The sequence below is a fragment of the Melanotaenia boesemani genome, chromosome 16 (genome assembly GCF_017639745.1).
Source record: "Melanotaenia boesemani isolate fMelBoe1 chromosome 16, fMelBoe1.pri, whole genome shotgun sequence".
NCBI lineage: Eukaryota > Metazoa > Chordata > Actinopteri > Atheriniformes > Melanotaeniidae > Melanotaenia > Melanotaenia boesemani.
The window spans coordinates 11,269,422-11,297,232 of NC_055697.1; the positions used below are offsets into that span (position 1 = coordinate 11,269,422).

Below are 27,811 nucleotides of genomic sequence, written 5' to 3' on the forward strand. Positions count from 1 at the left end.
AATACTGTACGGGTGTATGGCTTTTCTCTGTGTACAACAGAGTAAAAATAGTCTTATCTTTACTCTGTTGTACACAGAGAAGAGTCATACACCATCCTGTTACCATACCAACCAGAGGCAAAACTATTACGCCCGGCAAGGCGTGTCAGAATAATATAATCTTTTTAATAGGATGGGACAAACATAAAGCAGCAGAGCCTCCTCCTGCGCTCAGTGGAACCAGAGCGCCGGGTGATATTACCACTTCCTGTAAGTCCACAGGAGGGCTGCTGTCACTGGCAGGCCATGCGAACAAAATTGGCACTAAAAAGCCCATAAAGGCAGGCACTGGGCTTCTCCTCGATACATGCAGCAGTATGTTTGGTGTTGAAGGAACTTCACAAAGGCGCTCACAGAGCCTACATTGGAAATTCATGAGCTCAGCCTCCCCTCACACCAGTGATCTCAGCAGGCGTTAGACATCTCCGATTGCTGCCAAGGGCCCCGGCCAAAATCGAAGAGGCCATTCATTCATAACACAACCAGAAATGAGACACTTCTGGGAGGTAGAGAGGCTGCTGGGCTGTTAAGAGGTCATTAACTCCATATAGGTCAAATAATAATTTAATATCTTAATTAAGAAGCTGTTACTTCCGTTAAGTAGATATAATGTTTAAAAACATAATAGATCAACAAGCTTGTGATGGAGATCTATCACACAACCGATGTAAAAATCCCAATGTTAAAGTTATGAGTTTTGATGAGCCTGCACAAATGAATGAATCCAATGCGTTTGGATTTGCTTCTGCTATATGAGCATCTGAACAGCTGACTAATTAATGGTGAATAATGCTTTAATCTATTCGCCGCTTTGTAATAACAAAGGCATTCGCTGTTTGTGAGGCTTTCGTGTTTTTAAACAAATTACATACAGCTCTGTGCTAACGCAGCACCATCGATATTTGAGTTATAAAAGCCTGACAGACAAGATTGTGTGTCTTTGTAACTGAGCTGAAGGCATTGACTGTGATTAATGTGTTTGAGCTCCGTCTGGGCTGTTTGAACGTGACAACGCTGCAGGTTACACAAACGCACAGTCAGCATATGCAGACACCTTGTAGGAATGTATGTGAATGTAACAGCAGGAGAGCTAATGGAGGAAGAGGGAACGGCTGGTATAGGACAGACACTCAATAACCCATGATGCTCCAGCAGTCGCTGACACAGTGTAACATACTGTGGCGTTCTGCATGAATCCACAACAAAGACAATTAATTTGACAGAAAAAAGAGAGAAAATTGGCAGTGCGTGCCAACTCTGTTCTTGGGAAGATATAAATATCAATCCTGGGTGGATTTGGCTGAAATTTTAAGACACACTAACTGCCATTATCAAGTCAAGAACAGTAAAGAGTGAATTTTAAATCCAATTATGCAGGCTGCAAAACGGCATTTTCTCTTAGTAAAAGTGAGGAAAAACTCATAAAAACTGTGAAACAGCCACTTCACCTGCTCACAGTCTTGCTCCATTAATCTACATCTTATTATTTCCCAGGCTTTCTGTGGAGCCCTAAGTGAATTCATTTTCCACAAAAACACATTTCTGATTTTAGCACTGTCATTTCTAGGAGAAAAATTCAGTCTAAACAAAATGGAGAGTTTTCTGACAGGCTGTACTTAAAATGTTTAAGTACTTTAACAAAAGGCTGAATGCAAATGCCAGCATGCTATACTCTTAATAAAAATACTCACATTCTCGTTAAAAAGAATAGATTTTGAAATATTACTGGTGTACAAGGCATTGATTGGCTCTGGAGATTAAATACACTCACTGGTCACTTGAAAAGTGCTATATAAATCTAATCCATTATTATTATTATTATTAGATTAATCTGTTCGCAAAAAACTAATCATCACATAGCACCAACTCTATGCATTTCGGGACACTGAAGTTCAAACTAGGGATCAGAATAGAAAAGAAAGGGGATTTAAAAGACTTTGAACTTGACATGGTTGTTGGTGCCAGACGGGCTAAGTATTTCAGAAACTCCTGATCTACTGGGATTTTTACAAACAACCATCTCTAAGGTTTACAGAGAATGGTCTGAAAAGGAGTAAATATCGGTTGAGCAGCAGCTGTCAGGATGAAAATGCCTTGTTGATGTCAAAGGTCAGAGGATAATGGGCATACGTATTGAAGATGATAGAAAGGCAACAGTAACTTGTATCACGTCTTATTGCTAACAAGGTATGCAAAACGCCAGGAACACGCCCAGCCTTGAAGCAGATGGGCTTTAGCAGCAGAAGACCACTTCAGGTGCCACTTGGTCTGCCTCTGTGTGGATGGCAACTGTTCTCAACACCTAGCAGAGGATTCAATTGTCTAAACTTTAAGCTTCTTTTGGTGATGTTCTCATTCATTAGAAAATTCAGAGGTCAGAAAAAACTGGATTCTGCTGCTTAAAATTCATAGTGCTTGTGAATTAAAATGCATGACTACCATTCATTTATTATAGTTAAGATCACCTGTTGTTTGTAATCACCCATGTGACACACCCAGCTCAGTGGTCCACCAACTCAATACTCCCACCAAGGGGCTAAATAAATACACCATAAAGGGTAAATATAAATGGCTCCTACAACTACTACTGTCAGCTATGAACATGAAAATGAGGCTACAATGCACAAAGGTTCCCCAAAATTAAACAATAGAAGATTGAGAAAATGTTGCCTGGTCTGTTGAGTCTCAGAATCCTCCATAAACAACATGAAAACATGGATCCATCCTGCCTTGTGTCAATGGTTCAGGCTGCTGGTGGTGGTGGTGTCATGGTGTGGGGGTATTTTCTTGGTACATTTTGGGCCCCTTAGTACCAACTGAGCAACGTTTAAACACACATCCTGCCTGAGTATCGTTGCTGACCATGTCCATCCCTTTATGACCACAGTGTAGCATCTTCTGATGACTACTTCCAGCAGGATAATGCTCCATGTCACAAAACTCAAATCATCTCAAACGGGTTTCTTGAACATGACAATGAGTTCACTCTACTCCAATGGCCTCCACAGTCACCAGATCTCAATCCATTAGAGAACCTTTGTGATGTGGTGGAACGGGAGATTCTCATCACGGATGAATAGACAAATCTACTTCCTGATGTTATAATGTCAACATGGACCAAAAGTCTCAAAGAAATGTTTCCAATACCTTATTGAATCTATGTCACAGAGAATCAAGGCATCTTTGAAGGAAAAAAAAAGGGTACAGCAAAGTACTAGCAAAGTGGACCTAATAAATAAATAAATATGCCATATAAGCCACAAAGACTTTTAAGATTATGTGGCTCCATGCTCCTAATAAACTATCAGATAACCTGACGTCTGCAACAAATCTTAGTTCTTTTATCTATCTATCTATCTATCTATCTATCTATCTATCTATCTATCTATCTATCTATCTATCTATCTATCTATCTATCTATCTATCTATCTATCTATCTATCTATCTTTATGAGCCAGCAGACTTTTCCTGACACGGCTATCATCTTTGTTTTATCGTATAACATTGTTAGTAATTACAATTAACACAAAAAACAGCTGAAAATAATGAGTGTCCATTTTGGAGATATTAGAACCACATTATAAATGGTTAATGGAAAAGTCAGCTGGCATTTCCTGTGGTGGACTGACAAAAGCTATATTATTATCACAAATACAACAGAAGGTGATATAAAACATGATTTACCAAGCTTAGCCTCCATTTGAGTCCCAGCATGTTTTTACAGAAATGAAATAGATTCCTCCAGCCTGACTGTACTTTTATCTAAATCAGCCTTTCTTTGTCTTCATTTCACCTTTTCGAGACAGATTATGACACTCATGACAAATTCACAATAGAATCGCATCTTCTCTTGAGCCACAGGGAAACTGAATACTGCTCAAACTTCAGAGACAAACATTCTGCCAGGTCCACTTCACCACCACCTCTCAATCATTCAGCTGCTCTTTAGGAGAAGAGCTATCATATGCTCCATCATGTACTCAACAGAAGCACCCTGAAAGTGGCAGCGTCATGAATAAATCATATATGTCCATGCCTTCACTATTGGCTCTGCACTAAGAGAAAATTGCAGTTGTTAAATAACATTGAGTGACAGTATTGTGACGTACACTTAAGCTGCTGGACCACAGCGCAGCTGACTTTGGCCTCAATATGCTCCATATTCTGCCAAAGTAGTGGGAGCTGTATGTGTAAGAAAATACGGTGGAGATCCAGCAAAACACACACACATACTTAAAAAGAAACACATTAATTAAATGTGTTACAGTGCAGCCATGTGAAGCGGAAAACCTGCCACCTGCATCACAGATAGCCAAATTACCTGACAGCGACACAATGTTCTGCCAGCGTACTAACAGCATTAAATAAGCATTACAAGAACACTTGGAAAAATCAAGAACACACTCTGATGCTACCCCCGCACTAAAATGTCCTCACTCCCAGGGTCATTTACTCATCTTATTCAGCTCTTCAATTATTTACTTGTAAATTTAGCATCAATAGACCTCTCCCTTAGGGACAAAATTATACTCTCAGCAGGGAATCAAACCTCTAGTTTGGTATTCATCAACACTCACGCCAGAAGCAATTAGGGACATAATGGCTCCCAGGCCAAAAAGCCCCCACACCACACAGCATTCTGGGTGGAGACGCTCAACAAGCAAGCTGAAGCTGTGTAGTTTTACTGAATGTATATGGTTAAATTTAGTCATCAGCAGAAGTATGTGCTGTTGCAGAACTCACGCTATGAACAGGCATATTGTTATCTTGTCATAAGAGGAAACGAGTAACACATGTGTTCGCTAGAAAAGCCTCAGAAACCAAAAGGGTGGCCATCTTGATGTTGACACTAATTTCTAATCCCCTCCAGCTGAAGAGTAGTAATGTGCTGTTTGTGGGCTATCAGTTACCAGCAACCATGCGCTAACCCCCTTATTACCAAAAAGAATGACAGTTTAATGAGCCCCTTTTCTTGGTGTCTCCAACACATTGATAAATTGTACCTTCTGCCATATTGTGTGCGCCCACTTGTGCATTTAATCAAGCCGCACAACCAGTCATTAACTCGTTTTCCTCTGTGTGACATTTTGCCCACCTGACTGCCATTCCTTTGTTTAGCTCGAGCTTCAGCATGTCACTGGCTTCCCAGCCTCTGTACTTCCTCAGAGTTGCATTATTCTGTGTTTATGTGGTTGTGGTGAACTTAAGCATATCTTGTTTTTCCCTGTCTATTTTAGCAACAACAATCCAGGTAGGTGGCAGAGTTTGATGTACAATGTGAAATGAAATAATAAAAAAGTTATTTCAATGTAAAAACAGATGGTTTCTGAAAAAAAAGGTACACAATTATGGACTCTCAATAAAGAAAACAAGTCTGTGCATTATCATACATGCAACAATAAAAGGGTGCCCCCTAGTGACAGGAAAGGGTGCAATTGAAGAAAAACAATAGAAGGAATGTCATTGCAGCTCCAGACCTTAATGCATTAGATAAAAGTGAATCCAGGTGGGTGATGTATGCCTTGGGGTTGCAGCAAGAGCCTGAGCCAGAGTTCCTGTTCCCAGTCCTTTACAACCTGCTGTCCCCTTTTTTACTCGGTGTTCCTGTCTCAGCACCTCGGAGAGGGAGGTGACCTTTTTCAGAAATCTCTCTATGACTGATGGAGCAGAGAGCAGCACTGCAGGTGGTGCCGTCAAAACCCATTTAGATCTCTGCAAGAGCCAGCATACCAAATCAATACCCTAAAAAAACCCCTTCTTTATGCAGCATACAAGGTTTAAGAACTAGATGCCAAAGTGTCCAAACTCTGACTCATCATGTGTGCACAAAGTGGCTTGAAGGTAACTAGTCTTCTAACACAATCTAAAGCTCATTTTCCCTGAACCCCTTTCACCACCCCCACCCCTCCTCTTAACAACTGCCAGTCCTGTTGCTAACTCATTTAAAAGCCGAGTCCCCACTGACAGCAGATCACTTCTTCTTCATTTGGGAGAAAAGTCATTGATGTCCTCACAGTGTGTGGCAACATGAAGAGAGACCTTGTCTTTAAAAGAGTTTTCATGACTCACATTTGAATTTAGATTTAAAAGAGTAAGAAAGCCACCTTAAAAAATATGCTAATAAAAGAATGTTTCCTCATCTCAGTGGGCAGCTGGAAAGCCTCTTCGGCTCTTTCAGGTAGTGCAGATTTATTCATGTTCATATTTTAAAATGATCACTCAAAACTAAAAAGTTTTATGTTAATGGAACAAATTAAGTGAAATCTGAAGGGTATCTAAGAGAAACATATGATTCAACTCAATTGCAGCTTTCATGCATTTTTGAAGGATTTCTACAACCTATCTTTTCATTTTCAACTCCTTAAATATTCTAGGCAGAAAATAGTTATATTAATTTTATACTTGCAATTCTTTAGTTCACTGTTAATAAGTAATTATAATGTAAACAGATTAAAACAAATGAAACCATCAGTGGCTCCTTTATATGATGCCAAAATGGCTCTGACCCACCAGGGCAAAGAAACCGGGCCATTTAAGGTGTTCTGTGAATGTCAGCAATAGATCAGTTGGGTCCTGTGGGACCTTTATCTGTCAGATGTGAAATACTGCAACCTGGGGATGCCTGATTGGAGTGATGAGTTTGGAGGTCAGGTCAACAGCTTGGGTTCTTTGCTGAGTTCTGTGATTTGTTCCTTAAATGTTTTTTCAAGCACACTGCCCTGCTGGTGGAAGCAGCTGCCCTCTGGGGTGAACCGCTTCCAAAAACAAGGATGTACTACAACAAGATTTAGTTTGTGGTTTCCATGTGCATGACAGCACCCAACTTTTCGCAACAGGGCACTACAATGCCATGAGATGATTGATACTACTCACGTCACCTGTTAGTAGCTTTAATGTTGTGGCTGACTGGTGTAAAAAGCATTAAATAACCCCAATTATATTCTGTAGTAACCAAATAGAAAATTCTGAAAATGCACTTCTTGAGTTTGGACTAAGGATAGTTGAATGATGTGGCCATCAGCTATATTTACTTCAGCTTTGTTTGAAACTTTAGCACGGCAGACAGGTCTTCACAGCGTCTGCAACATTAATGAGCCTCATCTGCCTTAGAGAATTAGTCAGTAAGAAGTGTGAAATAGATTAGCAGCAACAGACCAGATCTCCTCATTGTTACAAGAGAGAACAAAGCATGGCACAGTGTCTTCACACCCTTCTTCATGTTGCCTTAGTTTACTTTGTATCATCATCTTTTGTATCCTGAAGACAGAACTCTGAGCTCAGTGCGCTTAAAGAGCATCATCAATAATTACCTTAACATTTTTTATGGGCCCGTCCTTTACCTTTAAGTTATTATGAGTTATTATGAAGGACATTTTTATTTTAACATAGATTTTAATCTTTTGTGCAGCCAGTTTTATTGTTATCCTTATGGCGTTACATCGCTGCCAAATACTTTGATGAGCAGGGCCGTGAACACAGCGAGCATATCCCCCCTCCGCGAGTAATTAAAAACTCCTGCGATCAGAGCAAAGCACTCTCTCGATTAAGAAATGCGCTGCTGAATTGATAAATACGCTCACCGGGGTATTTGGTACACTCATCAAGGTATTTGGCAGCGATGTAATGCCATATATCCTCATGTTAGCTGTATGGTTGCAGAACGTGTCAAACTCTAGTCCTGTCCTGCATGTTTTGCTGTTGTTTTGCTGCTCCAACACACCTGTTTCAAATCAAATGGATTATTGTCAAGTTCTGAACAAGGACCCATTAATTTCAGTCAAGAGTGTTGAAGCAGGGAAACATCTAAAACCTGCAGGTCAGCGGCCCTTAAGTTTGACATCCCACCTTACCGTAAAAGTAAAATTTAGGCATGGCTATAATCCTCTCATTATATTCTACACAAGAAAGCACATTTGTACATATTTTCTGACCTCACAAAATTATTACCGGAATAAGATTTATTTGTTGATTTTATATTTACATGAGATTGCCTGCAGCACAGCAGCACTGGCCTCAGTGACTCACCATGCTGGGCCTCCCGCTGCTCCAGCTCCTGCCTGAGGTGCTGCCGCTGCTCCTTCATCCTGGCCAGCTCCTGACTGCTCCCCGAGCTGAGGCTGTGCAGCCTCTTGGCCAACGCCTCCAGCCGGTCCCGCTCCAGGTACACCACCTTCATCTCAGATTTCAGCTCCTTGGCGCTGCTGAAGTCATTACCTGCACCAGTGCACCACAGGAGGACATTACGCTTTCACCGCCCATTAATGAGATCCTTGGCCGTTAATGCCGTAATTATGTGAGGATAATGGTGAGCGATTCAAGTAAATGAGGTAAATAAAGGATGTGTAATGTAGCAGGGATGGATTGGGGTGGAGCTGAGTGGAAAGTTACCAGAGATGGCCGCCAGTTTGGCTTCATGCAGGGCCAAAAGCTGTGCTTCAGTCTCGCTGACTTTCCTCCTCAAGCTGCTGCCCAGCCTCTGACTCATGACCACCTGGGGATAAGAAGGAGAAGAAGATGCAGAGGAGAGAGTTGGGGGAGGGTAATAACCACCAAAACCTTTGCAGACACATGGATCCCACAGGATCCAAAGTTCATTTCCTATTCCTTATTCAGTTTCTACTTGACACTCAATCTTACAAGATATTACAGTTTCATTTTAAGCCCTTTGTTTGCCCTGCTTTGACTACACAGCAGAGCATTAATGCTTTTATGTTACCTTGTATATAACCTTTAAAAAGATAGTGCTTCTCCTGTCATATGGACAGACAGGAAATGTGAAATCTCCATAAAAGTGATGGAGATCCAGCAGAACTTCAAATGCAGGCTCTCTGGCCTCCATCTGCTCTCAGTCTGTCCTTTAAACCTCTCTTCTTTAATGTATACACTTTGAGCAACGGTCACATACAATCCCCATGAAGCGCTGCTTCCTTTAGAGGAACTGTTTTCATGGTTCAAAGAGATGTGGAGCTGGATTTTCTGATGCATTTTCTTCTTGAATCTGACACAGTTCTGTGCAAAGGCAGTCGCGTAAGATGGCATAACATCTCCAGGGAGTTTTACCCCCACAGAAATATGGGAAACAGGCTTGGAAAATTATATTTAATGCAATACATGACTTGGAAACAACTCTGGAGTGCTTTTCAAACTGTAGAAGTTCTCATATTGGTGATTAAATTTCAAAACATCAGACTATTTGTCAATTAAAAAAAAAAAAGCCAACAGAGAGTGAGAGTTACTTTCATCCCTGCAATCATTTTGTCACAGCAGGTGTGCCATTTTCCACATGGTGGATGCTTCATGTTAGAAGCAGTTTTTCACTTCAACATGACAATTAAACCCTTGTGGTTGTGGTAAAAGTGTTTCTTGGTGAAACGCTACTTGATTCCTTTGAATTACAGTAGCAGCTTTATACAGTTATGTGATGAGGAGTTTTTAAAGGACAAGATCTTTATAGAAGGATCTGACACCGGCTGTCCTTTAACCAATACTTCGCATAGATTTCTTCTGCCTTTGGCTTTTATTTCAGCTGCAAAGGTTTGTTTATTATCCGCATGAAGGGAAAGTAAACTGTCCAGATTTCTAACTTTACTTTTTGTTTTGCTTATTTTTCTTAACAAAAGTTCCGCTAACTATTGTTTTACTGAAGTTTTAGAGTATTGGGAGATCTTATTCAGAATAGCATCTTAATGCTGTTTTTGCCTCTTGCAAACAACTGTGGATACATCACTGCCTTGTTAGGTAGAACTGAGCACATGCATACAGATGCTGACATTTGGTATGCATTTAAACACACTGACACATACGTCTATTCTGACTTACCACTTGTTAGATTTTCATACACATTCAGTCATTATTTGCATGCAGAGGGGAAGCTGAGCTGTTAGACAGGTAGATCAGGTGAGAGGAGCGTTGGCTTACTTTAGCTGTAGCTTCCTTGATGGACAGATTCAGTGCCTGTTCCTGCTCCTGTAGTCTGAAAAACATAAAAAGGGTCATTTTTTTTATTGAGTAACTTCAGAAAGAATCCATAGGAATTATAAAAAGTACATAAGTTTATTCTAGCTGGAGTTAAACTCAGTTCTACTTTCAGTTGTTTTTGACTCCTGGAGTGAAATTTGAACCATACAACCGTATATCGCAGGTCTTTTATTTTCCATGTTTGTACCTCCCTTCATTTTCAAACCCAGCTAGACTGTATGATCTCTCTGCTGTGTTTGTTTCCATGAGATTCGAGCTCAATCTTATTAATTTTGCAAGTTATTTTCAAAGGAGACATCACATCCTTGTTTTATGACACAATTACATCCTCAATGTGACTGGAGATTCCTTTTTTATTCCCTTTTTCAAGCCATGCAAGTTTGCAGCCATCAAAGCCATAAAACTCTCCCAATGTCTGGCGAACAGGCTAGTGAGGCAAATCTGACCATTTATGCTCCAAACAGGCAGTTGTTTTGCAGCTTGCATTCTTATTTCAATGCTACAGCAACTTATGTTACCTCTGAAATACTGCAGCTACAAGCAAAACATGTCAAATGATTTATTGTTGCAAGAGCAAACATTAGCATGCACTCCTCTTTTTATATGGCAACACTCCCAAAGCAAGCAGAGATTCCTGTAGAGTGTTGGCTTAGTGGGACCAGATTCATCTGTTTGTTTTTCCTGCTCTTTGTTCTTAAATTTAAAACAAACTAATGCCAAAAAAAGTAGTTCTTAATTGCATTTTTTTAGATATTTGTTGGCAAACAACAGAAAAAGCACTGATAGAATCCTGATTTCTAAATGCATATGATGTTAAAAAAAGACATGACAGACCTTTAGCCAATAATTTTAGCAACTTTACATTTCTAACTTTGAATTGCAATATAAATAACTGAGATTTTATTTACTTTGCTTTCAGCTTCAATGATACCATCAACACATAAATATAGATTCATATGCAGCAGGTTTATGTCATTTATTTTACTTGCCCGTTTGACTAAACTGTGTCCGTTATTACTTCAACTATAAAGGGTCATATCAATGATGTTATTGCTGCACATGTAAACAAAGATGCAAACAGGACAAACCATTAAGGTCACATTATATGGTGAGGAGATATAAATCAATTAAAGGATGAGGGAAAGGAGCATAAAATCCATTATACACGACACGGTCACCTTGATACAGTCCCCAGTCGTCTCACGTCACAAAAATCAGTACATCCTTTAGATGTTATTCAGGTTGGTGTTATTGCAACCCTTTTTTAAGAGATAAACCTAATCTAGATGAGGTGGATTTCTCTAATTCAGTGCTATTAAGGAAACTGGCATTCAAAAGAAGTGTCATGTTATTTGCTCAGAGGACTGAAACACAATCATCATGATGACCGCAGATGTGCAGCAAAATATCCAATCAGACGTCGAAATTTCAATCAGGAGCTAGAATAAATGCGTTCCAGTTGGGGTGAGAGTGTGTCAGATATCAAATTATTCCAGCGATGGTGGGTCACACCACCAAGAAGGCGATAAGTACAATTTACATGTCTTTCTAACGAGTGTCAAGACAGAGTGGCTTTCCACGGGGCTTCCTCACAGGCTATTAACTTCAGAGGATACGATGCAGAGTAATCATTAGCATCTAAGAAAAACCATTAAAATTCAAAACAGGTTGAAGTAGGTGTTAGAGAAGAGGATGAAGGCACAGGGGATAAACACAAAGTACTTGTGGCTGCTTGATCTGTCCTTGCTGAGACTGAAAATGATCAAATAATAATAATAATAATAATAATAATAATAATAATAATAATAATAAAGAAAAAATCATCCCTTAAGTCTTGCTACCTGTTAAATCACAGTATATATATTTCTTTGAGTCTTTCAGCCTCTTAGGGGACAAAAAGCTTGATGTTATCAAAAACTGCTTGTGCAATCCAAGCTACCTGAAGCAATTTTAGCTTTCATGTCTAGTATGTAATGTTGGGTCATTTCAGTGCTTTTATTTTTTTAGGTAGGTGTTCACTTATGGAGAAACACGATGATGGGATTTTGTTTAGTTTAATTTGCTTGGCACAAGACAGGAATTTTCCTGCTGCATGAATTTTCAATTCTACTCTGTCAGAGAAAAGATTAAGCTGGGAAATAATGATTAAACAAAATCTAAAAAAATACATTCAAATAAAAGCCTTTCATAAAAAAGCTTGATGCAATTTAAGCCAGTATGTAAGTTATAAAGGAAAAACCTTCATGGATAAATTTTGGTTTAAGGGTCACTAACAATCACAGCTCTTTAGCAGCCCCATCTGGTGACTATAGGTACTGCAAGGACTCTACTTTCAAAAGGAGATGCATTGGGAAATTATAAACGCAATATGGGTGAGTATCTTATTGGTAAAATTGCTCTATATCAATTTTTTTTCAATCATTAGAGTGATTCTTGTTTTAATTTTCCTGGTAAACTTATGTCCCATATTTCCCTCTTTCATAACAGATGTTAAGTTTAATCAAATCTCAAAATTCACAAAGTTTTTGCACCTTAAATTAATCATCTTTCCCCATGAAAAGATCCGACTGCGTTGGTCATTTCTTACATGTCTGCAAGATAATCTTCGCTTTTTATCTCCACAATTTTGAGTTGGTCTCTTGTAGTCTACTCAGACCAGAAGAAGAAACGTGTGATGAACAAACATATGAAGACATCATGGATGTCATGAAGGATTCAGTGACATTCAATCAATATGTCAGTGTCAGTGCTAGTTTTGTTCATCCCTGACCTAAACTCATTTTGAACACATATGACAATGTTTATTTTATGTATCCCATAGGAGCTATATTATTTATAAATATATATATAATATAAATTAAGGTCAATTATCAGGCCCAGTTGTGGAATTGTGAAATATAACTCTGTGCATTTATTTAATCTACTTGTGACAAGGGACATTTTTTGCATTAAATACTCGTGCATAAAAATTTGTGCAAGCCCTTTTGCATACTTACCTTACTGCTGATGACTGACAAGAAAAAAAACATGTGACCTAAATGTCAAATGCAAAAATGTCCCTTCACACCTTGCAGAGTGCAATTTACCACATGCATTTAGACAGTTTTTTTACTATGTTGGACTGTGGACAGTAAAGGCATTTTAACTCCCTGAACAGCAATAGCCAGGAATATATTATTGACCTGCAGTGAATGCTTTTGTGTCAGCACATCAGACATAACCGGCAGGTTAGATTCACCTGCATGGAACTTAATATCTTTTGATAAAGACAAACAGACTTATTTGAACCTGAAAATGTCTTATGCTGTTACTTCACCAATAATAAGCATCTATATGAAATATATATTGTTTGGAAAACTTTGCTATGAATCTTCTTTCTTTATTCACACATTATGTCTTAATTGTGCACTTTGTCACACATATATTAACAGGTTATTTTCTGAGGAGAAAAGAAAGAACTAGTGACCCTGACCTGAGCATAGAAGGTGGCGGGGAGACCGAGATCTGTGTGCGGTTTTCAGATGTAGTGAGGTCTTGCAAGGTTCGGCTCATGTCTCGTAGCTGGGCCACAGTGCAGCTCCTCAACATGGAGCCCTCCAGCTCCTCAGCCTCCACCTGCTGCTCCTCCTGATGGATCTGTTGCTCCAGGCATCGACTGCGGTCCTTCAGCTCCGCCAGCCTCAGCTCCAGCTCTGTGATTTCCCCCTGGTTTCAGGTTTCACAAAAACTATTTTTAACATTGTTCGTTTTAATCTATCTCTATGGTCACAACATTGTTTTATAGCAATGTCGAGTCAAAATATTTCTAGTTTTGTGAAGCTAATTTGAATCTAAATAAGTTAGATAAAAGGAAGAGTTTGAATTTAATATTTAAAGCTGGTATGTTAGAATGATAAGTGCTATTAGAATAACTATGTAATAATGTGATTCATGTTAAAAGTAACAGAAGTAGGACAAGTTACTTCTCTTTAAATCATTCTAAATTACTCACTGATGACAACTTTAAGTATTTAAAAATAAGTTTTCCTCTGATTATATCAAAATGTTGTTTTATAGGAAAGAAAATATTGCAGAAATACATGAAGAGTTGATACATCAGAGGAGCCTGTAAGTGACACAAATGACATGATGACAACTGAGTTTACCTCAACCTGACGTTTCTCTTGAATCAGACGATCTCTTCGTTGCAGTGGACCCTGCGGTGAGTCAGATCGCTCATCTGCGTCAGGCTCTGCACCCTCCCTGCCAACAAGCCATGAAAACATAGAGCGTAAATGACACATCACTATTTTTTATCTTTTTAACAGCCTCAGTTGAGTTGACTTTTTCATTTTCTAACTTTAGTCGAATCACATCAGGTGAAGCTGCTGTTGACCACTTCTTGTTTTTACTGTTGCAGCAAATATTGATGTTATCATATTATATATATGGTAAACTGGCATCTAGACTATTTGCTGACAAAATGACACAATCGTGTTTCAGATTAACATGATATCGTGAGATAAATAATGAAGTCCTGCTGTGATTCTAGTATTGAGTCTTTTGATGAGAGTCGGCGAGCGAAATACTGGACTGGTAGCTTATAACTGTGTGTGAATATCAGGTCAGAGAAAATATATCTCAACATGTAGTCTAAGGAATATATAACAATATAAATATATATTAAATACACACATACACACACACATATATATATATATATATATATATATATATATATATATATATATATATATATATATATATATATATATATATATATATATAAATATTATATATCTTTTTTTTTTTTTTTTTTTGGTTGTGTAGGATTGTTGTCTTTGCAACTGCAAATGCGGCTGCAATGTGATGCAAAGTTTCAGTGGTTCTTTGAATGATGAAAAGACAGCTGATGATAAACTTGCACTTACTGTTTTTCTCCATGCAGTATACTTTATTGCTGCCTTCTTAACCTGGGACTTCCTTGTGGTTGATTGTGGTAACGTTTCACATGAGTCATTAGATTTAGGAAGTAAGTAATCCTTTGTGATAAAGCCATGCTTAAGGGCATCATTTGGGGTGATACATTTTTGGATCAATATGCAGCATCTTCTTGAGGAGGTCAATAAAAAGCCATAGTGTCCACAGGGTCATCAGGTGTCTTGTGCAACCTTGGCAGCTCATTAAGGGATCTTATCCAATTGCAAATGCTGTCATAATCCCTTTCATTCCTTTCCACACCGTCACAGTATTCCTGTGGTGACTTTAGCCGCCAAACAAAGCCAGTAGTTTTGGGAGGGAGTAAAGTATTTTTCTGCATGAAATCCAGTCTCAATAAAATCCTTCTGGGGCATCCTTTGCAACTGTACAATGGTTCTCGTGATTTCATATTCAGAACTTGTAGAATACAGATTCTGAGCAGTAAACAATTCAGCCAAAACACGGGACCTAGCAGCTAAACCAAAATTTATCAGTATTACTTTAAAAGGCTGTGACTGATGGTTCACAAGCATTATGTTGTCTAGCTTGATGTCAGTATGAATAATTTCCTTGCTCTTCAGTGCATCCAAAGCCACCAGCATCTGCTGAGCAATAAGTCTGATCTTAGATACAGGCAGTGGCATGACATTCCTATTGTACACATAAAGTCATATAAGTTTTGGACAAGTAATTCAAAAGCAAAGCAAATTTGATGGTTGTATTTGAAACATTCATAAAACCTGACAGAACTGTTCCTATCAGGGTCAAGTCGTCTGAGTTTCTTTAACATTTCATACTCTTCTTTCACTACATTGTGATATTCTTTCTTCACCATTTTAACTGCCACAACCTCTTGTGTGTCTATTTTCGTACAACGAAACACTTCTCCAAAAACACCTGAATTCTGGGATTCCTCGATCCGATAACTGCCAGATTTAGTAGGTATGAATACGGCCATATTGTCTAAAGATTTCCTTGTTTTCCACACTTGCTTGTTCTTTTTGTTAAATTTGTCCACTTTAAGCTTTACATCCAAGAAGATTTCACAGCCAAATAAGGAACTGCTCATAGAATGTTCCTGTTATATAGGCTACACATCATCTGTTCTTTGATACGAAAGGATGACGCCATAGCATCTCCTACCACTCAATACCAACACATTGTTATCATTAGCAGTCCTCATGTTTGCTGCATTTAAGGTTACTCTTTATGTTGTTAGGTAGGAGTTAGCTAACATTTTTTCTAGCTGAAAAACGTTACAAGTGGTCAATACCAATGTCCTCTGTTTTAACTGGAATGAGAGAAGCTAGATATTATGTTCTGTGCCTGGCCAGGCAGCTGTCTGGGGGCACAGCACCCTTAAACCTCTGATCCTAGAATCACCCCTGATGGTTGCCATGGTGACTATTACACATGTGACCCCTAAAAACATATTTTTTTAAAAGCTTTACGTTACTTTTGTTCAGGATGCTCTCTAGAGAGGCCCCACCTGATTTCCTTCCTGTCACAAGAGCTATTTCTGAGTTCTTCACCACAGCTCGCTGTTTCAACATCCCAATAAAAATAGAACAAGCATGACAATAGAAAGTTAGTGTAATAAAACATCAAAGCATAACATTAAGTCTGGAGCAAAAAGAAGTTCATTTAATTTTATTAATTTATTTATTTTTAATCTCATTTCATGTTACTTTTCACTTCACTACATCTATCTGTTTTTTGTTGTTATCCCTTTCCGAGGCTCAGAGGGTGTGAAATGCTACTGATTAAGAGGCAGATACACCCTGAACAGGTCCCCAGTCCATCACAGAGCCAGAGAGATAAAAAAAACAAAACATGTACACCAATACACAAACTAATATGCCATTTAAATAACCACCAATGAAGCTAACATGCACATGTTTGACTTTCACAGCAGACAACACAGACATGTCTAAACTTAGTTTAAACCACAAACCTTCTTGCTGTGGGGGAGCTATAGTAACTGCTGTCCTCCACTTCACCACATTAACATCAAACAATTATCATGTTGCGACTGACCTGTGCTGACTGCAGTCTGTCCTCTGGAGGGCGCTGTGCACCACCTGTCTGAGCCTCTCCAGGAACAAAGCCACACTCGGCTGTCTGGAGGGTAAACCCAGCTTCAGAGCTCCACGCTCCCTGCACAGCTCCTCCAGCTTTTTCCCAAAACGTTCAGCTAAAATAAAACATACAAACATGATGAATAACAAGCAGCAACATCTGCTAAACATTTGTGTATCAGCAGCTGCTTCCAACTTACAGTCCCCATAGAGGAAGAGCTGTATGATGGTGCAGGAAGTTGGGCTTGTCTGTGTCATCTTAATGTGCACTCATTTCTTTATATCCGGTTACCTCATTTTCTTATCACAATCTTAAATAAGGAAAGCTTGCAACTCTTTCTCATGCATAACCATGAAAATGCAACTGACCCCCTCTGTGGTATGGTCATGACTACATTTTGATATGATAACCACCAACAGGCAGAATGTCTGGATCTTTATCAGCAAGAAAACACTAGTATAGGACGAACCAACACAGACAGATCAAACAAAGGTTAGGTGTGGCATGCCGTTGGTGGCGGTAACCTGCCTCCAATAGCCTGTGGATGGCCATGCTTATTATTATTATTATTATTATTATCATTATTATTATTATTATTATTATTATTATTATTATTATTATTATTATTATTATTATTATTATTATTATTCTCTCTTCCCCCTCTTGTTTTTGTCACATTTGTGTCCTATTTTCTGTCTATGTAGCTTTTTACGTGTCTTCTGTTAATGTTCACATTACCACCATAAAAACGAAAAAAAAAAAAGAAGAAGTTGTACCAGAAGCCTTAATCCTGCTTTAACTATGTTTCATGGGAAGCTTAAGCTCCACGGGGCCGCAGCAAATTAAGTTAACCAGGGTTTAGAAAGTCAGAGAAAAGTTTGCCATGCCCTGTATCTAAAGGCAAACAGAAACGCTGACAAGACATGTTGTTCTGACCTAAATAATCACTGTGCTCAAACAGTTCCTCTAGACAGCAGATGTAACTGATGTAATCACAGTATTTTTGTCACAAGGGGCAAAAAATGGGTCAGAATACTGTCCAGCTTTAAAACTAAACTTTCCTCAGGTCAGTCTGGAAAACTTTCAAGTGACACAAGGTCATAAATGAACAGAGCTGGTCTAAAACAAATGTAAGCATTTATTCAATATCAGGCCTTGTTAGTCCATTCTTGTGTAGTCTGTAAAACATTATAAGGAAAAAGTGAATGGTGACTTGAACTAGTGTGCAAATAATATCCCAATTTTACACAAAGGATCACAAGGAGATCTGAGTACATGTTGTTAAGCTCTGCTGTGAGTTCTTGGTATGTCACTCAGGAAAAAACAAAGCATTTCTTGTTAATACGAAGCCATCTGCTCTCACATGCTTTGTCAATCTTCTCAGTATGATCCACAGCTAATTCGTAAAAAATCTAATCAAGAAGTCATTTTATGTCAATTCACCTCCCCCTCCTAGTTCTCATCAGGAATATTATTTGAGGAAAAAAATCAAGTGAAAGCTTCTATTTTATTTTACCAAACACACTTTCTTAGTTGTGGATTCATTCAACATATCCTACAGAGCTGCATTTGCTCTTTGTGTTAAACTTCACATGATGGATTTTTAATGGAAAGGATTGAAATTGGTAGTCGAAACTCACAGAGACTGTTTCTAGCTTAACTCGTCTAACTGAATGTTTCACAGTTTAATACCAACAAATATAATTCTATTCAAAGACAGAAATTCATGTTCGACCTTCCCAGCCAGCCTAATGCATTACAAGACAACAGCTGTGCAATGAGTACTTTTGCATAGCTTGTATATTTTTGTAATATAATAATAAAAATTTAGTAAAACAACTTTATAATAGTTATTATAATAGTATTAGTTAATACCTTATAATAGTCTCCACACTGGGGCATAAAACATTACAGAAATACAGGTTTCTTCATTGTGACCTCATGGCCAACCTTCCACAACTAAAATATCTCATCACAAAAGTCGAAACAACCTTCATATTGCTGCAAAAGCTCAGTTCAAAGTTCACCTGCGTCGTAGTCGTCATCCAGAATGGCTTTCTGCTGGAGTCTCTGCAGCTTCAACATCATGGATTCAATCTGAGAGGGGGACAGAAGACAAGTAAATAAGTAATAATGAGCCAGTCTACAGAGCAATGCCCTTTTAAAAGGCACCCAACAAATAGTAGTGTGAGTGCAATGACTGCCGTTTTAAAATGACACTGGGTGAGTCAAACATGTTGCATGAAGTTTCATAAATAGAGTTGCACTTTTAGTTTCTTCTAACTAAGAGATGAGATCATTAAAATGAAACATCTTAACTACAGAGTTATTTTTATTAACTCATTTCACCAATTTGTCCATTTTAAATAATCAGTAGTTTTGTTTAGACTTTAAGACTGAAACAGGTAGCATGTATAGAAAAGCTGGACATTGTATTTTATAGTCTTTGAGAAATATTTTCAATCTCCACCCAGAAGCTAATTAACTTAAAAACTGAGAATATATAAAAAAATAAAAAAGTTCTTCTGAACTCTCATAATGCTCTTTAAGAGGTGTGCTTTGGACTTAGTCGCTACTTAGGAATTGAATTAAAGTCATTAAATTGTATTGATTGTATGTCAATCCCACAGTGGGTGTCAGTAATGCCCACCTTGGTGTGAGTGCGGTTGTTTTGGAGGCAGTCTTGCAGCATGCCCTCGTACTTCTTCACCAGGTTGTCCCAGACTTGCTCTGAGGCAGGTGTGGCACTGTCGTAGCCGGAGGTGACAGAGGAGGCGGAAGCTGTGTCCGAGTCCACCGACAGAGAGGAGGTAATCTCTATGTCAAGGGATCTGGACTCACAGTCCAGGTGGGATGTTTCCTCCTTGCTACTCCAGAGACATTCCCGCCAAAACCTCCCGCTTAATAAAAGCTCCTCTTTCTGCACTCGGCCGCCCGGAGCAGAGGAAGGCAGTGGCTGGACAGGATGTGGCTGCTTAGAAAAGCTGTGCTCAGTGGAGAAAGTGTCTAGTTTTGTCTCTGGCACATTTGGTGCTTTTGATGATTGATGTAGTGGTTCTGGTTCCTGTGCTGATGTAGTGGTTGTGCTTGTCCTCTGACTGGAGCTGAGTGACTGTTGGATGAAACTGAAACTGGAGTTAAAGGAGTCACCCCCTGAAGACTGGAGGGCCAGGCTTGAGTTTAACCTGAGTTCATTCTGTGGCTGTGGGGATTGAGCTATATGGTTGGACGGACTCTGAACAGGACTGCAGTCCACAGACAAAGGATGAGTGACAGACCGGAGAAAGTTCTGATTCTTCAAAGAGGTACATGTCGGTTTATCGTAATTTTGCTGACTCATTAAGGACACTTTGAGAGGAGGAGTTGGACTGAGTCTTTGGACACTGGTTGCCGTAGTGATGTCAGTGTGACGTCCAGATTTTCCGTTCCTAACGCAAGTGCTGCTGTCCTCTTCCTCCTCCCGACTATGAGCAGTGCACTGTAGTCTGGACTGCTCTCCTCTCATGTACCCTGGTCTTCGGTGGAGCCTCTTACGGCCGAAGCTGCCAGCTGTCCCTGATGCTCTGCCACCTGTCGATGCAGAGATTAACCATTAAGCTGGACAACACGGTCATGAGGAAGATAAACTGTGAGCTCATCGAGCTGGCAAGATTAACTGTGCTTTCATAAACAGCAGCAGGAAATGTTGATGACAAATTAACTAATTATACAAAAAATGCCAAATATTGTACGGTTGATATACCCACAGTGGTATGAGAAGACCAAAATGAGTTTCAGCCTGTCCCAGCCCACCACCCTCAAAGCTAACACCACAAAGTGGATGGAAAACAAGCTGGGCAGCTGTGTGACATTTCCCACAGTTCTGCTCCAGCTGTTGGGAAACAGCAAAGCCACAGTCATATTTGAGTTAAGACAAGTCTCTCGGGAAAAGCGGCCACATAATATTTCATGAAGTTACGTTTAAAGTTTGTTTATCTTTGAAAATACAGCCGCAAACAACTGCCTCTAAAACCATGTCAAGAATGTCCAGACGAGTAAAACTAAGTCTAATTTTCATACAAGAGAACTTCATCTGAACAGCAAAGTGACAAGTATGAAGAAAAACATGAGAGGGAGTAAAAAAAAAAGTCCATGAAATAAACATATCAACAAATTTAAAATGATTAAAGCAGTTCTATGTGATTTAGTTCTTTAAATCCAAATCTAAAGGAACATCACAAGCTATAAGGACATTGCAAGCATATTAGCATCTGCTGGACTCACTGATTTCCTACAAACACACCCAGTGCACAAATTACTGCTTTGTTGACAAGCGGAACTATGGGTCAACACAGGAGTCAATCCCTGGATTTCAAGATAATATTGTTAAAAAAAAAAATTACACATTCTGGTGTTTTTCTGTTGCCAAATATTTTGAAAAGGATTAATAGAAACAGAATTCAACTAAATTAAACCAAATTAAAAGAAATGAAAAGAACACAATGAAATAAAAACAGAAATAATACTAAATAAACATAAAAATAGAAATAAAACTAAAACAAAGAACAAAAAAGACGTTACATTTACCTTAAAATAGGAAAGGTTGTGCACATAATTGTGGTTTGGTAACAGCGACTGCTGACTTATTATTTGACATACAGTTTTTAAGAAACCTGACGATATACAAGGTCTGTCTAAATTTTAGGAGCATTTAATCTGGTTGAATTTTACATGTTACATCATTTTGCATACTGAGAAAAATACACAGTGACTGATCCGCCATGCTAATTGTTATATCTTAATTTATAACTTAAACAATTAAAGATTATGCAAGCTCCCAGATGATCCTAAAATGAACAAGAAACACTATTTTTTATTGCCACCTGACATAAAATCCACCTGCAGGTAAGAATAAAACACGCTGATTGATCCAAACATTTCTAGTTTTGCTACAGCATTGCTCTCATCCTAGAGTCTATCAAGATGAATTATCTTGTAATTGGGATTTTCTGATAATCCAGCTGCCTCTCCAGGTTAAGTTTTGGAACTATGTCTATGTCATGTTTCAGTCATATATACATTTTTCCCCACAAAAGGTATCAAGGAAAAAAGATAATTTACTGAGTGATTGGAACAAAAGAGACATGGCTTCTTCAACTAAGCTGCTTGGACCCCTAATTGTTACTTTATCATCCTAAAAAGCTGATATTAAATCCTTATTTACACATCTAACAGATCTGGAATAGGGTTAACATCCATACTGTCTTCAGTCCCTTTTTAACGCTGATCTGATCTCCAATTCTTGAATAAAATGTCAGATTGTTTTGTGAAATGCTTCACTGGCCTCAGCAGCCAGTTGCTAACTTTGACTTAAAGAACTGCTGCTGGAAACAATTAATGAGGGCAGTGAGGGTCACGTTAAACAGTAGAGTTCTTCTACAAACACAACAATGAGCAGAAGGATTTTTAAAGAAAAACTTGCAAAGTAGATTGATAATTATATTAAATTTGTCACCAAAAGTAACCCAACAAGCTTTCCCACCTTTAAACCTGTCACTCAAAGTGCTTCACAACACAGCCGAAGATGCTTGTGTTACGATGATAAAGACCGGTCTGTGTTCGGAGCCATACACCTGCTGCAGAGCTGCATGATTAATACATATAATGTGTAGAATTCAGAGGAGGAGGCAGGCTGAAATGTTGGGAATCAACAGCCCCTTTGTGTACAGCTGCACTCCCCCCTCTTTCACTTCTGGCTCTCAATTTTCTCTCCCCACTCATGCACACACTAAAAACACACAAAGACACACTGGCACTTTTGTGCTGAAAACAGTGGGATCACTCATCCTTTTGTCATTATAAAACCCTGTTAGACACTTTTAAACCTTGACAACACAACAGAATTTTGACAAATAAAGATTCACAAGATATTGCATTACTGCTGTTTCTACTACTAACACTTCTATCTATATTTATAATTGAAGAGCAGCAGATACAGTGTTTCTGTATGTAGCTGTATGTCTACACAGGAATGCAGAGCATCAAACGTATCATGACCATAAAGCGGCCACAGCCCACAGCCTGTGAAATCCAGTGATGTCACTTCTCAAACATCCCATGTGATCGGAGAGAAAGAGGCACAAAAAGACACCACTTAAGGCAGAGCTGGGATGTTTAGCCGGATTTACAGTGAGAGTGACATTGGGGCATTTCTATTGTGTCAAGCCTGCAGAAGACCCTGTTCAGTAAGAGCCCTCTGCCCACTGGGACCATCACACTGAAGCTCAAGTTACACGTGACTCCATCCATTAATGTTGCTTTGCAGACGTGGCCACTGTTCCATAACCAATTTAAGAAACCCAACCCTCACCGTAGGTACCAGATACAACCACACACCGCCCACCATCTGTTGTGGTGATGGTTATTCTATAAAGAACTCTCAATAAGTGAGAGAAAAAGTGATAGAGCCTGGCAGCTTAAAGAAGTGGGACTTGCTGATGGTGTTACTGAATCCTCGCCATACTAAAGTTACACAAAGACAACTTTTCCCAGTAAAAGGGAAGGAAATGCCTCAGTGCTTATTTTCTATGCTTGTGTATGTGTGTGTGTGTGAGTGTGTGTGTGTGTGTGTGTGTGTGTGTGTGTGTGTGTGTGTGTGTGTGTATGTGTGTTGGGTGGGGGAGGTCAGGGGCATCTACATCGAAGCCTTTTCGAGGTATGTCATTCACTGCTTCCTGTGAGGCTTTGTGCTATAATAGTTTGTCAGGAACTTTGACAGAAAACACAAACAAGCAAAAGAAGACTTAACATGCTTCAAGACAATAGATGAAACAACCCAGTGCAACATCACAACATTCCCACTGTAACGTGTTGCTTGTGCTGGAGCAATTCTGCACAAATTCTAAGCAAATGAAGAGCCTGAGCCAGAATAGACATAGTTATTTACCTTTGGAGATTAAAGAGGCCCTCCTCAGAGCCCTTTAGGTTAAACACTGTGTCCCATAGGCTGCTGAAAACGCTTCAGCCAAAGAGCGGAGGAATGCTGAGGATCTCATAAAAACACAAACACTCGAGGAACAAGATCAGCACCCGCGGACACACACAAGCAGATCTGCATGTCAGCAACCTCCTGAGAAGCAGCACTGCTCAACAGATGTGCTACACCTCGCCACTTGTGACCAGCCATAGCAGTAGGAATAGGGAAGTGAGAGTCAGCCATGTTTATCTATCTGAAAGCAGGTCTATTTAGTTAAGAGGAAACACAACTATGCAGCAAGACATTCCACAACTTCATCTCTGCTCAGCTATTGTAAGACTTTAATAAACAAACTGCTCCACTTCCTATGTGGTCACATGAGGATCACAAACCAGCTGATTGTGCTATACATAAAAAAAAGTTTTTTAATGTTTGATGTATTGTGTCCAACTAAATCAGTTAAAACCAAATACATGGATACATGAAGGAGAAGCCTTTTCTGAACAACCTCCTGAATGTTGACATATTTGACAAAAAAAACCCGTTTCAGGACAAAATACCTCCATTATAAGAAAGTATTTACTTCCTTATAACTTTATCCTGTAACATAAAGAGATCACAGGAAGTAGATGTGCAAGACTGAGTAGAACATGTCAGCATAAGTCATCTCAGATTCATCCACATTTTCACAGAAACGGGGTTTAATCATTTTTAACTCATCACTTCTCATCACTCCTCCTCTAGGCTGATTGGTGACCTCTGTGACCTGAGATGGGCGAAAGGGAAACCTCACAGACATTTTCCAGACACTGAAGTAAATCAGTGCCTGGCAAAGAAGCAGAACTTGCTGGCATTAGGGGCTTCTGAATACTCACTGAAAACTTTCACATGAGGAGGAAACCTTTTTACTGAAGCCACAATTTTCCTTTATTATTTCACAAATTATTCATTTTAGCTGATTTTATTAAAATGAGTATAGTGTAAGCCCCATATGAGAATTGAGGGCAATTTGTAAAGTCTGCAGATAATCACAGTTCGGTTCTTGTGAGAAAAGCTGAAAAAAGGCGTTTTTGTTTTTTGTATTTTTTTTTACCTTCATTGACTTCGCAGTGAAGCAGTGAGTTAGTGCGACACTCCAGTCCCATCAGTCCGGCAAACATCTGTCAAATAAAAAGTAGTTTATATTCAGAAATCAGAGAATTTCTGATTCTGGTCGACCATGTTTTAGAAAAAGCGGAGCCAGAAAAGGGACTGATCTCATATCCGCTGCAAGTCAACCCGGCTATTTTTTTTCCTCCACTTCTAAATAACGCTGGAAAGCGGTTTGTTGTGCGTGTCCCTTTGCTTAGAACAAACATTCCCTGACCGAAATATTGATTATCAATCAGATCAGAAACTTACATTTTTCCACTGCGGCAAACAAGTTGAGTTCAGTTGCTCTTAAACCGACGATCTGGAGAAAGAAAATGTGGTCTTCGTGTCATGATCTTCAAGACAAAAAAAAAAAAATTAGTTAATAAAAAATCTGAAAAATCCTTCTGTTGAGTGGTATGGTAGAAGTGAAAGCCAAGTCAAGTCTGTTTCTGGGCGCATCGATCACTGATCAGTAATCCGTTATTCGCTGCGCTCCTGCGTCACGCGTCGTGTTGGAGCAACGTGAGGAGCTCCTACGTGTTCAGGAATTTGACTCCAGACTCCTCAGACCGCCTCAGAAAACACAGCGGATGGCCTACAGTGCCACTGCCGCAGCGGATTAAACACTGCAGCTGTTTGGATTCACGCATGCTTTGTTTTAAGACAATTTCAGATGGATCCGCTTTGTCGCATAAACAGCGTAAAGTTCAAATACGGATTCTCAGAACCCATCCATAGTGTACATAGAACAGTATGTTATGTGCTGCTGCGCTGTAACAAATTGATTTAAAAAAAAAATCACAACTTTTAACAAATCTGTTCTGCAGACATATGTTGATGCATTTGCAGAATTGCTCATTGTTTCTGCTCTGAGAGGAATCCATGAGAAAAGCACAGCTCCAAACCCCACATAGAGGAGACTCTTTTCATCCTCCTTCCCACACTTCCAAAAGCTCCTTTCATTCAGCCTGGCTGGCTGACGGACAAGACAGTCTAAGATAAAAAAGCTCAGTTCAGCAAGGAAAGAGAGAGAGAGTTCAGAGAGCAGAAGAGTATTGATGCATTGGATGAAAGAAACGAGTTTCATTAGCTGACATGCAAGACGAGATCACCTGCCTACTATTAAGGGGTTAATGCACTTGATGTATTCTGGCAGCCATATCCACAAACTGCCTGTGACTGGACAGAGACCCATGATCACAGAATGTTTGGTTTCCAGGAGGAGGCTTTTTAAAAGAAAATACACCTCACATGTCAAGCCAACACAAATGGGGAATAGATTTAGCTCTCTTAACAACAGACAGTTTAACCTGTCACTTTACACAATGCCATTTAAGTCAAGTCTGATAGAAAGTCAATAATAAGGTTCGGAAGTTTAACACCCACATTATTTATTTATTTTACTACTCCCACTATTAGATATACATGTAAACTGTAAGCTCAGATGGAGAAGCACTTATCAACGGTGCAGTTAAATTAAGTTGCTACCACCATTGTGTGCATGACCCGTTAATTTATAGTTAAGACTAATTGTTTTTAAACACATCCAAAAGTTTGATTTACAGCAAATATTTCAATGACTAATAACTAAATTATCTAAATGGGGCAAAAGACAGAAAGAAGTTGCACAATAAACAAAAACTGCAATAAAGACATTAAAATTACTTAAAATTATTCTATTTCTGCAATGGAAAGTAGATGCTTTAAAATTGATTACAGAGTTGGGGTATTTTGCAACATTTTTATGCATCTTTACACAATTGTTTACATTTTTATCTTTCTGAGTTTGAACCAGGTTTAAACCTGACAGACGTATGAAGACATGGGTTTCAGCTGTTGCATTCCTTGTGTCAAGCCACTCTTGAACAAGAGACAGGATCAGAAGCATACTGCCTGGGCTAAAGACAAAAAGGACTGGACTGCTGCTGAATGGTCAAAAGTTATCTTCTCTGATGAAAGTAAATTTTGCATGTCCTTTGGAAATCAAGGTCCCAAAGTCTGGTGGAAGAGAGGAGAGGCACAGAATCCACGTTGCTTGAGGTGGAGTGTAAAGTTTCCAGTCAGTGATGGTTTTGGTGTTGGTCCACTGTGTTTTCTTAGGTCCACGGTCAACGCAGCCGTCTACCAGGAAGTTTTAAAGCACTTCATGCTTCCTGCCTCTGACCAACTTTATGGAGATGCAGTTTTCATTTTCCAACAGTACTTGGCACCTGCACAGAGTGCCAAAACTACCATCACCTGGTTTAAGGACCATAGTGTCCCTGCTTTTAACTGGCTAGTAAACTGGCCTGACCTTAACCCCATAGAAAATCTATGGGGTATTGTGAAGAGGAAGATACGATACGCCAGACCCAACAATGCAGAAGAGCTGAAGGCCACTATCAGAGCAACCTGGACTCTCTGAGCAGTGCCACAGACTGCCACGCTGCATTGCTGCAGTAATTTAGGCAAAAGGAGCCCCAACTAAGTATTGAGTGCTGTATATGCTCATACTTTTCAGTTGGCCAACATTTCTAGAAAACCTTTTTTATTAAGTAATATTCTAATTTTCTGGGATATTGAATTTTGGGGTTTTAATTAGTTGTCAGTTATAATCATTAATATTAAAAGAAATAAACATTTGAAATATGTCATTCAGTGAGGAATGAATATCTGCATTATACAAGT

The 27,811-nt window shown here is 39.1% G+C and overlaps 1 protein-coding gene across 2 annotated transcripts in view; it reads right to left on the reverse strand.

The window, feature by feature from the left end:
* Nucleotides 1–26,086, reverse strand: part of disc1 (DISC1 scaffold protein) — a 49,016-nt gene extending 22,930 nt beyond the window's left edge. The window contains exons 1-10 of one of the 2 annotated variants that reach the window (XR_006013207.1): nt 25,412–26,086; nt 25,104–25,170; nt 19,706–20,625; nt 19,083–19,152; nt 17,014–17,170; nt 14,163–14,259; nt 13,490–13,722; nt 9,958–10,012; nt 8,428–8,530; nt 8,065–8,253 (exon numbers count right to left, since the gene is read on the reverse strand). Coding sequence is in view for 1 of the 2 variants with exons in the window: in XM_042010098.1 (XP_041866032.1) it covers nt 8,065–8,253; nt 8,428–8,530; nt 9,958–10,012; nt 13,490–13,722; nt 14,163–14,259; nt 17,014–17,170; nt 19,083–19,152; nt 19,706–20,625; nt 25,104–25,170 (1,891 nt within the window). In the remaining variant the exon portion in view is untranslated. The remainder of the gene's footprint in view (nt 1–8,064; nt 8,254–8,427; nt 8,531–9,957; nt 10,013–13,489; nt 13,723–14,162; nt 14,260–17,013; nt 17,171–19,082; nt 19,153–19,705; nt 20,626–25,103; nt 25,171–25,411) is intronic. The other variant, XM_042010098.1, reaches the window with a different exon arrangement.
* Between the last annotated feature and the right edge of the window lie 1,725 nt (nt 26,087–27,811).